The sequence below is a fragment of the Thalassophryne amazonica genome, chromosome 20 (genome assembly GCF_902500255.1).
Source record: "Thalassophryne amazonica chromosome 20, fThaAma1.1, whole genome shotgun sequence".
Classification (NCBI taxonomy): Eukaryota; Metazoa; Chordata; class Actinopteri; order Batrachoidiformes; family Batrachoididae; genus Thalassophryne; species Thalassophryne amazonica.
In genome coordinates, this window is record NC_047122.1 from 37861144 (window position 1) to 37874866 (window position 13723).

General features: G+C 39.8%; 2 protein-coding genes across 2 annotated transcripts; both read left to right on the forward strand.

Annotated features, from left to right (window-relative positions):
- Nucleotides 1-6549, forward strand: hax1 (HCLS1 associated protein X-1). The gene is made up of 7 exons (XM_034161511.1): nucleotides 1-177; nucleotides 1651-1895; nucleotides 2064-2269; nucleotides 2362-2425; nucleotides 3016-3149; nucleotides 6206-6326; nucleotides 6460-6549. Exons 1-7 carry the CDS (start codon nucleotides 125-127, stop codon nucleotides 6531-6533), a joined length of 897 nt encoding a protein of 298 aa, XP_034017402.1. The 5' UTR covers nucleotides 1-124; the 3' UTR covers nucleotides 6534-6549.
- Nucleotides 6550-9674: 3125 nt separating this feature from the next.
- On the forward strand, nucleotides 9675-13127 carry ecm1a (extracellular matrix protein 1a). The gene is made up of 3 exons (XM_034161002.1): nucleotides 9675-10418; nucleotides 10507-10766; nucleotides 12649-13127. Exons 1-3 carry the CDS (start codon nucleotides 10235-10237, stop codon nucleotides 12850-12852), a joined length of 648 nt encoding a protein of 215 aa, XP_034016893.1. The 5' UTR covers nucleotides 9675-10234; the 3' UTR covers nucleotides 12853-13127.
- Nucleotides 13128-13723: the final 596 nt, after the last annotated feature.

Consider the following 13723-nt stretch of genomic DNA (forward strand, 5'->3'; position numbering starts at 1 on the left):
CGTCATTCACAACAGTCCGTATCACTTTACGGCACTGTTGACAGCGCTTTCCTTTTCTGGATGTGTTCGCTGTTTGTGACGTTTTAAGTTTGTGTAATTGACATTTTCTTCAGGCTGTCATGAAATGAGTATTTTTGAGTTATTTCGTGGATTCTTCGGGGTACCTGGAGGCCGAAGGTGAGTTTGTATAAACGACGCAAAGAAGGAAAACAGCTGTTGCCTACTAATTAGCAAAGCTAACAAAAATATTAACATCCCTAAATTTAAGTTTTGATCGCTTTACAACCTGAAACTGGCCTTTGTCACCATTTTTGCTGTTTTTACCCCAGAACTCCATAGAATTCGGTCATAGATGGTCCAAACTATACCTTTTTGGAATCGTTACGATCAGACAATGGTATACAACATAATTGGAGCATTTGTAAATTTTGACCCCAGCAGCTCATTAGAGGTAAGCTCCAGGATGACTGAAAATAAACAGTTAAAGTGTGTGCCGAATTCCATGGTTTTATCAGGAAATTAGCCATTTTTATGGAAATGTGTTCTAAGCACTCTTCATAAAAGAAGTAACAAGGTGTTACTGGGAATATGTTGGAATAGAGTAGGCTCATCTGTGTGGTGATAAACATAACTAAGTCGTTTCACATATACATCTGTATACATGATTCTACTTGTATGACAGTCTTCAACTGGCTATTCATCGGACAAAGACAAGTCGTGAACAGCTTTAAACTCACAAAGAGAGCTACATGTACATATTCAGCAAGTGGCAGTTTTGAAAGATAGGAATATTATGCAAGTATACATTTGTCAAAATCTGCAGCTTGGTGTTTTCAGAAAATGCTAAAGAAACACACATGGAATGTCAATTCATTTCTCTTTTAAAATAAAAATAAGCCTTTAACAAGTTATGCATGTTAAAACAACAAAATGTCATTCATCTACTCTGCTCCTTCACAAGCACATAATTTGGTGCAAGCCAGAGCATTTTGCTTGCACTTACACAATCCTCTGCATACTTGAGTTGCTGAGAAGTGAGCCATCATTATACTTGTGCCTGAAAAAAAAAAATTTGAATTCTCTTAACTATGTTATCTGGACCGTTCTTCACTGGTTCTAACCACTGCTTCTGAAATTCGAGACAATGCAATATTATGTTTGATGCATGCAATATTACTCTTTCAACGTCGTACAAAAATGAACAGTGAAACTAAGATTATTGCAATTGCTGTCATTTTTTCAAGTTAAAAAGTCAGTCTTTGCAATGTGAAAGTCAAAGGCAGAGGGGTAAAAATGTTGAATACTTCTAACCGACTACTGAAAACTTCTAATAGACTACAACACAGTGTTTTATGAGTTAAAAAAATCACCATCAGTCATAAATTGAACAAAGCGTGCAAGGACAGAGCTATTCAAAAAAGCAGTTTTTAGCAGTCTGGTGGTCATCTTAAAAAAAAAAAAAAAAGTTGCCACACCTCTTGAGAAGATCAATTTCACAGATGGCCACTCCTAATTATTTTCTATATACCCTATGCTACATGTGTGCCACATTTCATGCTTTCTTCAAAATCTGAACAATACTTTTGCTTAGAACCTGTACTACAAGAACCACTGACAAAAATCTCAAACTTCACCTGTGTCATATTCCAGGGACCCTTTCTTTGAATCCATGACTCGTGATGAAGAGGAGGAGGATGACGATGGATTTTACTATGATGGATTCCAAGGAGATCAACAGGACCCGTTTGATGGTACATGGAGGTTTGGCTTTAGTTTTGGCCCTGACGGGATGAGGTTCCAGGAACCTGCAGCGTTTGGAGAGATCCTCAGGGAGATGGAGGAGATCTTTTCCCACATGGACCAGTGGAAGGGAAGCTTCGATTCCCAAGAGTTTGGTATGAGAATTCTGTCAGTCACGTTACCATCCTCAATGCCAATCTCTTTCCAGGAATTGCAAGTGCTCCTTAAAATCGGGCCTGTTTTTTTTTTTTGTTTTTTTCTCTTGGTCCGTTATGATTTTGGGGGGGGATCTTAATGTTTATTCTGTCCACATCACATCCTAGGTGTTCCCAGGTTCCTGCCACCACTGGCGGAGGATGGAGGAAGAAGTGGTGGTAAGCATTCTAAAAGGAATCCCCTGAGAGATTTTATGTTGAAATCCCCAGACAGTCGCCAACAGAGCCCTCAGAGAGAGCCGGCTGCAGAGCACAGAAATAATCAAGATTCTTCTTTCATATCACCAGGATTTCACCCAACGCCATTTTCAAAGGTATGCCCCCTATGTCCACTTCTCCATTAACATGAAGAAAAAATGCTGTTTATCATCAATTCTCATCTTTTCTTTTGTTTCCTCAATAATAGTTTAATGGTATTTGGAGATCAGGGCCACAGACAGCATCTGAAGAAGAACGCAGAGAAGACAGAGGTCAGTGAGCCGTTCGGCCAAAGAAGAAAATTAAATCCACTGTTATTATTAGTTTAGCCACAGAAGGTGAAGGAGTATCTGTCCTGTGGTTTCCACACACTCACTGAAACATGGGTTGACTGATCAACTCCGTTATCAGGATACGCTTACACTGTGTTGGCATCAGCACCTGTTAAATTTCAAAGTTAAAGGCCAAGGTCGCTCAACTGGTTTTGAAATCAAAAATTTCCAGCGAATGCAGGAACATCTGATGTGATTGCTATTAACCAGTACTCTCAAAATTATTTATTTTCGAAAGTACACCAGGAACCTTGTTGCTTTTGCTTGGTCACTAGAAATGTATATTTGTGTGTGTGTGTGTTTTATCTGATTAAAAAAAAAAAAAACTTTGTTGTATATGCCTGAATGCTGTCAAATGTTATGTAGCATGGCCCCAACAATCTGATTTGGTGCTCAAAAAGTTTGATGATTATTATTATTTTTGAAATGCTTAAAAATAGTTTAACCTATCAGTATTTTGGCTGAGGATTTATGTGCTCTCCCTATGTCTTCTTAATTTTAATGTTGCAATGGGCCTTCCATCCTGTCAGATCTAGATTCTGCTGTGTCCTCTGGAGGCCTGGATCAGATATTGATTCCACCTTCTGCCAAACCACCAATCCAGCCAAGAACCAGCTCCTTCTTCCAATCAGTCACTGTCACCAAGGTGGTGAAACCTGATGGGGTGAGACATATGATTTTAGTTTTTTATTCCTCAGTATCCAGGTGTTTGTCAAAGTGTATTTCTGATATCACCACCAGGAATCGCCACAGTGTTAAACCTTATAAAAAAAAATCTCATGATACCCTTACAATACAGTGCTTCACTTTTTCCACATTTTATGATACAGTCTCATTCCAAAATGGAGTAAATTAATTTTTCCCTCAAAATTCTTCTCACAACACCCCATAATGACGACATTAAAAGTTTTTTTTTTTCGTTTTTTCAAGTTTTTGCTCATTTACTAGAAATAAAAGCTAAGAAATGGTGTGCATAAGTATTCACACCCTTTGCGCAATGCTTTTTTTGATGCAATTACAGCCTCAAATCTTGTTGAATATGATGCCACTAGCTTGGCGCAACTATTTTTGGGTAGTTTTACCCATTTCTCTTTGCAGCACATCTCAAGCTCCATCAGGTTGGATGGGGAGTGTTGGTGAACAGACATTTTCAGATCTCTCCAGAGATGTTCAATCAGATTCAGGTCTGGGCTCTGGCTGGGACACTCAAGGACCTTCACAGAGTTGTCCTGAAGCCACTCTTTTAATATCTTGGCTGTGTGCTTAGGGTCATTGTCCTGCTGAAAGATGAACCATCACCCCACTCTGAGGTCAAGAGCGCTCTGGAGCAGGTTTTCATCCAGGATGCCTCTGTACATTGCAGCGTTCTTCTTTCCCTCAATCCTGACTAGTCTCCCAGTTCCTGCTGCTGAAAAGCATCCCCACAGCATGATGCTGCCACCACCATGCTTCACTGTAGGGATGGTGCGTGGTTTCCTCCAAACATGACACCTGGTGGGCTGCCATATGCCTTTTACTATGAAGTAAAGCCTCGGTCCCACCGAATAATAAGCCATGACTAATGAGCCACACATGGGTGTGTCAGCAATTATTTGAAGAATGATCTCACTACTAAGGCACATCTATGTGCCTCTCTGTACCTCGCATGTGCCTCTAGTGAGCAATGACTGACCTGTCATTTGAGCCCCATCCAGCCTCGAATGGCTTGTGTTGCTGCATATGATCCACATCAAGCCATATATGATCCAAGTAGCGCCATGATAACGTGACGTTGGTGCATATTTAGGCATGGGTTTGGTCCAGACCTCTAGCCCTCCCACACGTGGTCCCTTTAAAGTGTGAGTTTTCAATTCACAGCATCCATTCAAGATGTCACATTTTTTAAAATGCAGTCCAAAAAAAGATGCTACACTGAGTAAGTGTGCGCTGCCACAACTGTGGATCACTTCCAAAAAAAATTATTTCTTTATTTCTTCCACAGCTTACAGTCACCATGATACAACTTTTAACTTTGTGTTATCTCTGCAAAATTGCTCTTTTGCACGCTCTCGTTCTGTGTTCCTGGACAGCTCTGCGCGGCTTCACTGGCTTTATTTCTTCCATGGCTTTAAACACAGCCACTTTGACACTGTAATCCGATTTTTAACTTTGTGTTCGTCCATTATTGACTGCAAAATCACTCTTTTGCGAGCTGGCGTTGTGCCTAAATGCTCGTTTTGCACACGAGTCATTGTGTCAGTGCACACACAGCGGAGCTCAATCTGATCTGATCCAAGATATTAAAATCTGTCATAGACATACTTTTACAGCTAAGAACTGTTTTACCAAGCTACAAAAACATTAAAAAAATAGTTACCTTTAAGTTGTTCTAAAATACATTTTTTCATGGAGCAGGAGAGAGGAAAAAAAGCGTCCAGATGAAACGGTCTTCTGTGATTCCAGAAGCAATTTAGAAGTGTTTTCAACATCCAAGGTTTGACAGAAAATGATTAATCCTTTGCAAAATAATTATTTTATATACAGCGTCCGGCGCAGAAAGCAGGTGGAATTGTGTGTGTGAGAGGGCTGAGCTGCTCCAAAAATAGCCTCTCAGGTCTCCCGTAGCTACCAGGCGCTCAGATAATGGGCTTTTAGCAGCCTCGTCAGCACCACAAACATGCCTCTGTAATCCTTGTTAGTCATCGTAGTAACTTGTACACAAACTGCCTCACACTGTTGGAGCTATCATCTTGAAATTAGTGCCAAGCTCAGAGATGAGCCTCATTAACTGAAGATAATGCCTCTAGAGCCACTATTCTCCCACGATAGTTGAATAAATCCTCCCGTATCCAAAAAAAAAAAAAAACAATGCCCCGTGGCTCATCATTCATCCTTCATTATTTGGTGGGACCAGGGCTTAACTTCTGTCTGGCCACTCTACCATACAGGCCTGATTGGTGGATTGCTGCAGAGATAGTTGTCCTTCTGGAAGGTTCTCCTCTCTACAGAGGAATGCTGGAGCTCTGACAGAGTGACCATTGGGTTCTTGGTCACCTCCCTGGCTAAAGTTCTTCTCCCTCGATCGCTCAGGTTAGATGGGCGGCCAGCTCTAGGAAGAGTCCTGATGGATCTGAATTTCTTCTATTTATGGATGATGGAGGCCACTGTGCTCTTTGGGACCTTCAAAGCAGCAGAAATGTTTCTGTACCCTTCCCCAGATTTGTGCCTCAAGATAATCCTGTCTGAGGTCTATAGACAATTCCTTTGCCTTCATGCTTGGTTTGTGTTCTGACATTCACGGTCAACTGTGGGACCTTATATGTAGACAGGTGTGTGCCTTTCCAAATCATGTTCAGTCAACTGGATTTACCCCAGATGGACTCCAGTGAAGCTGTAGAAACATCTCAAGGATGATCAGTGGAAACAGGATGCACCTGAGCTCAATTTTGAGCTTCATGGCAAAGGCTGTGAATACTTATGTACATATGATTTCTTAGTTTTTTTTTTTATAAATTTGCAAAATCTAAAAAAAAAAAAAAAAACTTTCTTCCACATTATCATTATGGGATATTTTGAAGGGAAAAAATCATTTCATCCATTTTGGAATAAGGCTGTGTCATTAAAAAAATGTAGAAAAGGTGACTTGCTGTAAATACTTTCCAGGTGCACCTTATGTGACCACTTGGCTGTGAGAATGTTGCGGATGCCCTGTGTGAGCATGATGGTTGTTTTGTGTATCAGACCGTAGAGGAGAGGCGAACAGTTAGAGATGGCCACGGCAACGAGGAGACCACAGTGACCCGATCAGGAGGTCCTGGAAATCCGGACGGTCCTGAGGACCACGGGACACCCGTCATACAAGGTCATTATTTGACAGTTTGATCTGACAAGCTGAACCCTCACACATATCTTGTATTGTACATATTTTTACACTCCCTTTCACTAATGCATTCTTAGATTAATTGGATGTCATTATTTTTGTCGTTTGTATCCAGGTGGACAGCGCCCCTTTTCTGACATGCGGAATGAAGAATCATTACTGAATAAATTTTTTAGAGGGCTTAAATAAACTATGATGTGAATTATTTGCTCTGGACTAAATTATTTTCAGATGAGATTTCAGTGTATTTGTTGTGTGTTGGGGGGTGTGGCTGGATATTTTGGTGTTCTTTTCTTTTCTTTGCTCTCCAGGTGGCATGAGAACTGATTTGTCTGTGGAGAAGGTGCTGGCTGCAGAATCCTTCACCCTCATCAACATCATGTGTAGCACCTGTGAATGGTGCTCACATGCAACCTTAAAGACTTTCAGCTGAAGCAGATAATTGGATGGCGTTCTGCATTTAAGTCATGTGTGATTCAAGCAGAACTGCCGGGAACTCGACCTTGTGATGTTCATTTGTGAGACGCTGAGGACCGCGCCTGGGTTTGACACATTGAGCCCGTGAAGCAAGGAAGGGTGAGGGACACATGCTGTCAGCACACATCAAAAGTGATTAAGTGTTTGACTAATTGTTGATAGTAACTTGGTATTTTGTTACGCAGTAAACTTGAATTGTGATGAGGATTGTGCAGCTTGCTTCTCACTGCTGTGGCGTGCGGACAAGTGGTCCTCCACCTGTTGTGAGAAGCTGCTTATTTGCATAAAGCTTAAAATACAGACCTGTATGTGTTGCTGATAGTGTGTGTCTTTTGAAGGATATTAGTTGTAACTGCTAACTTACCTCACCTCTTCTATGCTTCGCAGAGAGTCGGTTTGTCGTGTCCACCTGGGGGGTGTTTGGCGGTGGTAGTGGGTCCAGGAGCGCCGGGCTTCGATCCTTTTGGGCGCTGGAGAGCGTGCCAGCCTTCACTCCACCAGAAGGACGCTATTTCTGTTTTTACACTTTTTATGCACCAGTGGGTGAAATATATTGTTTTTGGAACCGCTTTTCTGGTTATTTGTAGCGCTGGGTTCCGTCTGACGCAGGTCCGCTCCTCAACCCGCGTCGACAGTATTCCTCCAGTACAGACTTTTTAAAGAAGACATAATCTTTTATTTTAACTGAATTGTAAAAAGGAAGAATTTATGTTAAAATTTTTTGGAACAAACTTTGATCTGGATATTAGAACATGTGATGGTGCAGGTCTAAATATTTGCAGAGTTTTGTTTCAGGCTCTTCACAAATATTTTTGTGTCATCTTGTGTCATTGTGACTGTATGAAAATGATTTATTTTATTTTTTATTAATATATTGACATTACATAAGATCAACTTATCCTGAAGGAAATTATTTTGCCAAAGTACAGAAACCGTAAATGGTGACCTTTTTTATTTTAACAACAAATTTACTCTGAATAACTCTGAATAGCTCTGTTTATGTATTCACCCTGCAGAAGGGGGAGGAATTATACAGTCTGATTGCCACAGGTAGGAAAGACCTCCAGTGGTGTTCTGTGGTGCACCTTGGTGGTCTTAGTCTATGGCTGAAGGTGCTCTGACAGGATGTCAGTGTAGCATGCAGGGGGTGGGAGGTGGTGTCCAGGATGCTGAGCAGCTTAAACACTAAGAAATCAGAAAAAAAAAATTGTGGCAGTCAGTAATGGTTACTTTTTTAGACCAAGCAGAGGGAAAAAAAATATGGAATCACTCAATTCTGAGGAAAAATTATGGAATCATGAAAAACAAAAGAACGCTCCAACACATCACTAGTATTTTGTTGCACCACCTCTGGCTTTTATAACAGCTTGCAGTCTCTGAGGCATGGACTTAATGAGTGACAAACAGTACTCTTCATCAATCTGGCTCCAACTTTCTCTGATTGCTGTTGCCAGATCAGCTTTGCAGGTTGGAGCCTTGTCATGGACCATTTTCTTCAACTTCCACCAAAGATTTTCAATTGGATTAAGATCCGGACTATTTGCAGGCCATGACATTGACCCTATGTGTCTTTTTGCAAGGAATGTTTTCACAGTTTTTGCTCTATGGCAAGATGCATTATCATCTTGAAAAATTATTTCATCATCCCCAAACATCCTTTCAATTGATGGGATAAGAAAAGTGTCCAAAATATCAACGTAAACTTGTGCATTTATTGATGATGTAATGACAGCCATCTTCCCAGTGCCTTTACCTGACATGCAGCCCCATATCATCAATGACTGTGAAAATTTACATGTTCTCTTCAGGCAGTCATCTTTATAAATCTCATTGGAACGGCACCAAACAAAAGTTCCAGCATCATCACCTTGCCCAATGCAGATTCGAGATTCATCACTGAATATGACTTTCATCCAGTCATCCACAGTCCACGATTGCTTTTCCTTAGCCCATTGTAACCTTGTTTTTTTTCTGTTTAGGTGTTAATGATGGCTTTTGTTTAGCTTTTCTGTATGTAAATCCCATTTCCTTTAGGCGGTTTCTTACAGTTCGGTCACAGACGTTGACTCCAGTTTCCTCCCATTCGTTCCTCGTTTGTTTTGTTGTGCATTTTCGATTTTTGAGACATATTGCTTTAAGTTTTCTGTCTTGACGCTTTGATGTCTTCCTTGGTCTACCAGTATGTTTGCCTTTAACAACCTTCCCATGTTGTTTGTATTTGGTCCAGAGTTTAGACACAGCTGACTGTGAACAACCAACATCTTTTGCAACATTGCGTGATGATTTACCCTCTTTTAAGAGTTTGATAATCCTCTCCTTTGTTTCAATTGACATCTCTCGTGTTGGAGCCATGATTCATGTCAGTCCACTTGGTGCAACAGCTCTCCAAGTGTGATCACTCCTTTTTAGATACAGACTAACGAGCAGATCTGATTTGATGCAGGTGTTAGTTTTGGGGATGAAAATTTACAGGGTGATTCCATAATTTATTCCTCAGAATTGAGTGATTCCATATTTTTTTCCTCTGCTTGGTCTAAAAAAGTAACCGTTACTGACTGCCACAATCTTTTTTTCTTGATTTCTTATAGTGTTTCTTAAAGCCAGAAAGTTGCCATTTGAAATGACTTTAGTTTTGTATCATGTCTGTGATCTGCTTTTTTTCTACAAAATTAAACAACTGAATGAACATCCTCTGAGGCCGGTGATTCCATAATTTTTGCCAGGGGTTGTAGACAAACACAATCACACCCGCACGCACACCTACAGACAAATTAACGTTTCCATTTCACCTAACCACATGTCTTTGGATGTGGGAGGAAGCCGGAGCACCCAGAGGGAACTCACGCAAACACAGGGAGAACGTGCAAACTCCACACAGAAAGGCCACAGGTGGGAATTGACCCCATGACCTTCTTGCTGTGAGGCAACAGTACTAACCACTAATCCAGTGTGTTGCCAACATGAGTGGAAACTCTCCACTGACATACCCACTCAGCACTTTCAGAAAAACCAACATATGAGTAACAGCACCAGCCTTTTACGTTTTTGAACAAACCTCAAAATAGTTAAAAAAAAAAAAAAACAACAAAAAAAAAAACATTAGGTTTCATGTTTCTCCTTGACTTCCATCGGTCAGCAAAACATTACTGAATCACGTCAGATTGCTTAAAATAAAGGTTTGTTTTTCAGTTATTTTCCGATCACTGATAGTTTACTCTCCACATGAATATTTATTGCATTTGGAATATGTTGATACTGAGTTTTTAGTTGTGCTGCTGACCGGTGACTGTGACTGACCTTGGAAACTTAAAAACAAGTTGGAGAAATTGTATATCTCAACAAAAATATTTATCTAGAGAGTTACACCCACGCACCCCCACCACCACCACTTACACACTCACGTCAACAATTTCATGCCCACAGACTCCACTTGTACATATAAGACGGGTCCTGACTCAGTGGGTGATGCTGCAGACAGATTTGTATGTTTTACATTCCGGGTTTTATCTCGCCGTCGTCCAGCTATGATTTCAGCTGCAGGCCTCTCGGCATTTTGGATCATTTCACTGCTGACTCTTCAGTGCTCAATTGTAGGAGGTAATTTTCTTTATCTGCACTCTTTAAACTGGTATGAATGCATGTTTTGTTTTTTGCTTATACATTAATGGTGTGAACTTCTGTGTAGCTCCACAGTCACCAAGACACTCTGACAGTGAGCCTGATGTTCCTTTCCCGCCTGCAAGTCCAACAGCTGAGAATCTTGCTGCCATTTGCAATTTTGGGAATTTTCGCCCCAGATATCTACCCAACTTCTTCCCAAAAAATGGTTTCAGCCACTTTCGCCGCCGTGGAAATGCCATCAACCACCTGGAGACGTGGTACATTTCATGCTGTGATGGACAAATATCAGACAGCCAACAGGTGCTCTGCTGTGCACAACAAGCTGTGAGTCACTGTGTGTTTGAGAGAATGAACGAGAGAGAGAATGTTGAAGAATCATAATACAAACAAACAAAAAAATTTGTGCAATCACCCCCCCCCCCCCCAAAAAAAATCCCAAACTAATGTATGTAATCCAAAAACAAATTCAACAGATTCATAATACAGTGATCGCTTACAAGGGGCACTGTGACATTCACATTACTGTAGGTTAGATTAGAGATTAATCCTTTGTGAAATCTCCCTCAGGGAAATTGAGTTTCCAGTAGCATTGTATAGCAGCACACAGAGTAAGAAGCACAGAGTATCAAAAGTGAAAGTAAAAAAAAAAAAAAAAAACTTTGCAAATATAAATATAACACACAAATATAAATACCAGACATACTGATCAATACTGCACAGATAATGGAGAGAGGAGATTTATGACAAATGGGAATAACACTGAGTTGATTGACAAATGAAAGCCATCACATGATTTATAGAAAAGGTATGAAAATGGTCTAAATAATTTGGTGGAAATGCAGCTGTGAGATGTTTAACAGACATCAACACGGTGGATCATCCACATCCAGGTTTACAGTATCAAAAATTTCCAATGATTCCCTGTGCATTTCGACCTGTGTCTTCCAGCTGATAAGTGGCACATTGTTTTGTGAAAATAATTAGCCTGGTTCAGATTGGCTTCATATTCCTCTTTGGAGACTTCAAAGAATGATTAGCAGCACAGTGCATCAGTGAAAAATCATTCACTTAGTGAGACAGATGTGTGAACGGTAACAGGCTTTTTCAGAATAGTAGGTCTCGACAATTATTCAGGCCACATTTGGTGCTTGTCTCACCATCTGAACTATTCTGCTAAATAGTTGCACTTATCTGCTGTGTTATAAGGGTTGCTGAATGGCTTACACTCTATATAACCACTAGGGGGCAGCAAGTATTTTCAAAATTTACGTTTTGAAATTTTGAGGTTTTGCAGTGTGCCTACTTTACACTGGATATAATATGATTCACATCACAGCAGGGATAATTAAATCAGCCAACCAGTTTCTGAAATTTTGGACAAAGAACTCAAACTTTCTTAGTTGAAAATAATTAATATACGGCATTATATTTCTTAGCTATATAAAATAGCAATCAAAAGCACTTTCAAATCAATATTCTGTCATTGTTTTGACATATTCTACATTGAATAACAAATCAAATTGTGAATTTCCCCCATTTTATAAGTAATGTGTGGTATTTATATGAACAAACTCTAAAAATGGCCACGCCGTATTATTCCTTAAACAGAATAATGTGACCAGTCAGTGTAGCAAATGCAATGCATGCAAACACAACAAGGTGACAAATTTGCATTAGAAATTACTAGAATTTGTGGTTTTCATAATATTCCTAATAATAAAGTTTAAATGCCTTCACAGTAAATTTTGTGGAGTAAAATATACTCTGCCAGGATAACATTTGGTCCCAGGCCAAATAGAGTTAAAAATTCTCTATTATAGAGTGAAATCAGCTCTACTGTCTTGACAAATCACATTTTTCAACTCCAAAAAGAGTCATTCACAGCATGATAGAGTTGACTTTACACTGTGATAGAATTGATTTCCATCTGTGATAGAGTATATTTAACTCTGTTTGGACTGGGACCAAATGTTATCCTGGCAGAGTACATTTTACTCTGCAAAATTTACTGTGTTTTGACCTGCACCAGTATCCCGAGAGGTAACTTTGCAACTAATCCAGATGTTGTTCACATTGAATTTCAATGATCAAATGCTGCTGAGAATCTGTGAGGATGCAGAACAACATTGTCTTTTTGGTGAACAGTGACATGGAGAAATTATTAATTATTTTTGGCTTTGAGTAATTAAAGGTCTTTTTCTTGCAGTGGAAACAAGCCCTTTTCCAGTTTTGTATGGATGAATATGGCACTATGACTGCCCCGTATTGGTGCTGTGAGGAAAAAGCAGATGCACGGTGGGAATGCTTTGACCGTGAGCCACCAAACCCCGGCTATGACCAAACACCAGATTACATTGCACCCGCGCTGCCTCCAGAGTCTGGATTCACCTTCAACTCATCTACTTGCTAAGCTGATAGTGTCATGCTGCAGTGTGCAGAGAATGATACAAATATGAAAAAGAAATAGAAAAGGATGCAGGTGATACATTTTAACAGTAAAATTGCATTTGGCATGAAATAATCACTCAAATATTGCAAGATGCATCAGAATTTTACCTGCAGAGATGCTGCCATGGCAAGGCAAACCAAAATTTGAAAATGTAATTGCAAATATTCAATAGAAACTCACTTGTACCCTGTATGGACTCCATGTGTGTATGTGTATTTATGTGTGTGTACATTGTCTGTGTGGTGTTGTAGAAATAATAGATGAATTAAAATTTCCACATCTTTTTACCAAACAGCTAGGTTTGGAGACTTTGACTTCCTATTTTCAAAGATGAACAAAATAGAGATATGTTGCATACACTTATGAAAATTCTCCACCAGTCTATGCTTAAACACACGTGTGTGTGTGTATATATATATATATATATATATATATGTGTGTGTGTGTGTGTGTGTGTACATACATACAGCAGGGAAAATAAACTGTCGACTTTGCAAGCTTTCCCATATACAACGAATGGAGAGGTCTGTCATTTTTATTGTAGATACACTTCAACTGTGAGAGTCAGAATCTTATAAAAGAAATCCAGGAAATCACACTGTATGATTAAGTAATTGATTTCCATTTTATTGCATGAAATAAGTATTTGATCACCTACCAACCAGCAAAAATTCTGGCTTTCACAGACCTGTTAGTTTTTCCTCTTATTCTGCACTCTTTGCCTGCATTAATTGCCCCTGTTTGAACTTGTTACCTGTATAAAAGACACCTGTCTACACAATCAATCACATTCCAATAGGTCCACCATAGCCAAGACCAAAGAGCTGTCTAA

Excerpts from the sequence above, each read along its gene's own strand:
- ecm1a (XM_034161002.1), top strand. The coding sequence starts at position 10,235 with ATGCCCACAGACTCCACTTGTACATATAAGACGGGTCCTGACTCAGTG. Across the intron at positions 10,419-10,506 it reads TCAGTGCTCAATTGTAGGAG|CTCCACAGTCACCAAGACAC; the intron begins GTAATTTTCTTT and ends ACTTCTGTGTAG. Across the intron at positions 10,767-12,648 it reads TCTGCTGTGCACAACAAGCT|TGGAAACAAGCCCTTTTCCA; the intron begins GTGAGTCACTGT and ends TTTTTCTTGCAG.
- hax1 (XM_034161511.1), top strand. The coding sequence starts at position 125 with ATGAGTATTTTTGAGTTATTTCGTGGATTCTTCGGGGTACCTGGAGGC. Across the intron at positions 1,896-2,063 it reads CTTCGATTCCCAAGAGTTTG|GTGTTCCCAGGTTCCTGCCA; the intron begins GTATGAGAATTC and ends ATCACATCCTAG. Across the intron at positions 3,150-6,205 it reads AGGTGGTGAAACCTGATGGG|ACCGTAGAGGAGAGGCGAAC; the intron begins GTGAGACATATG and ends TTTGTGTATCAG.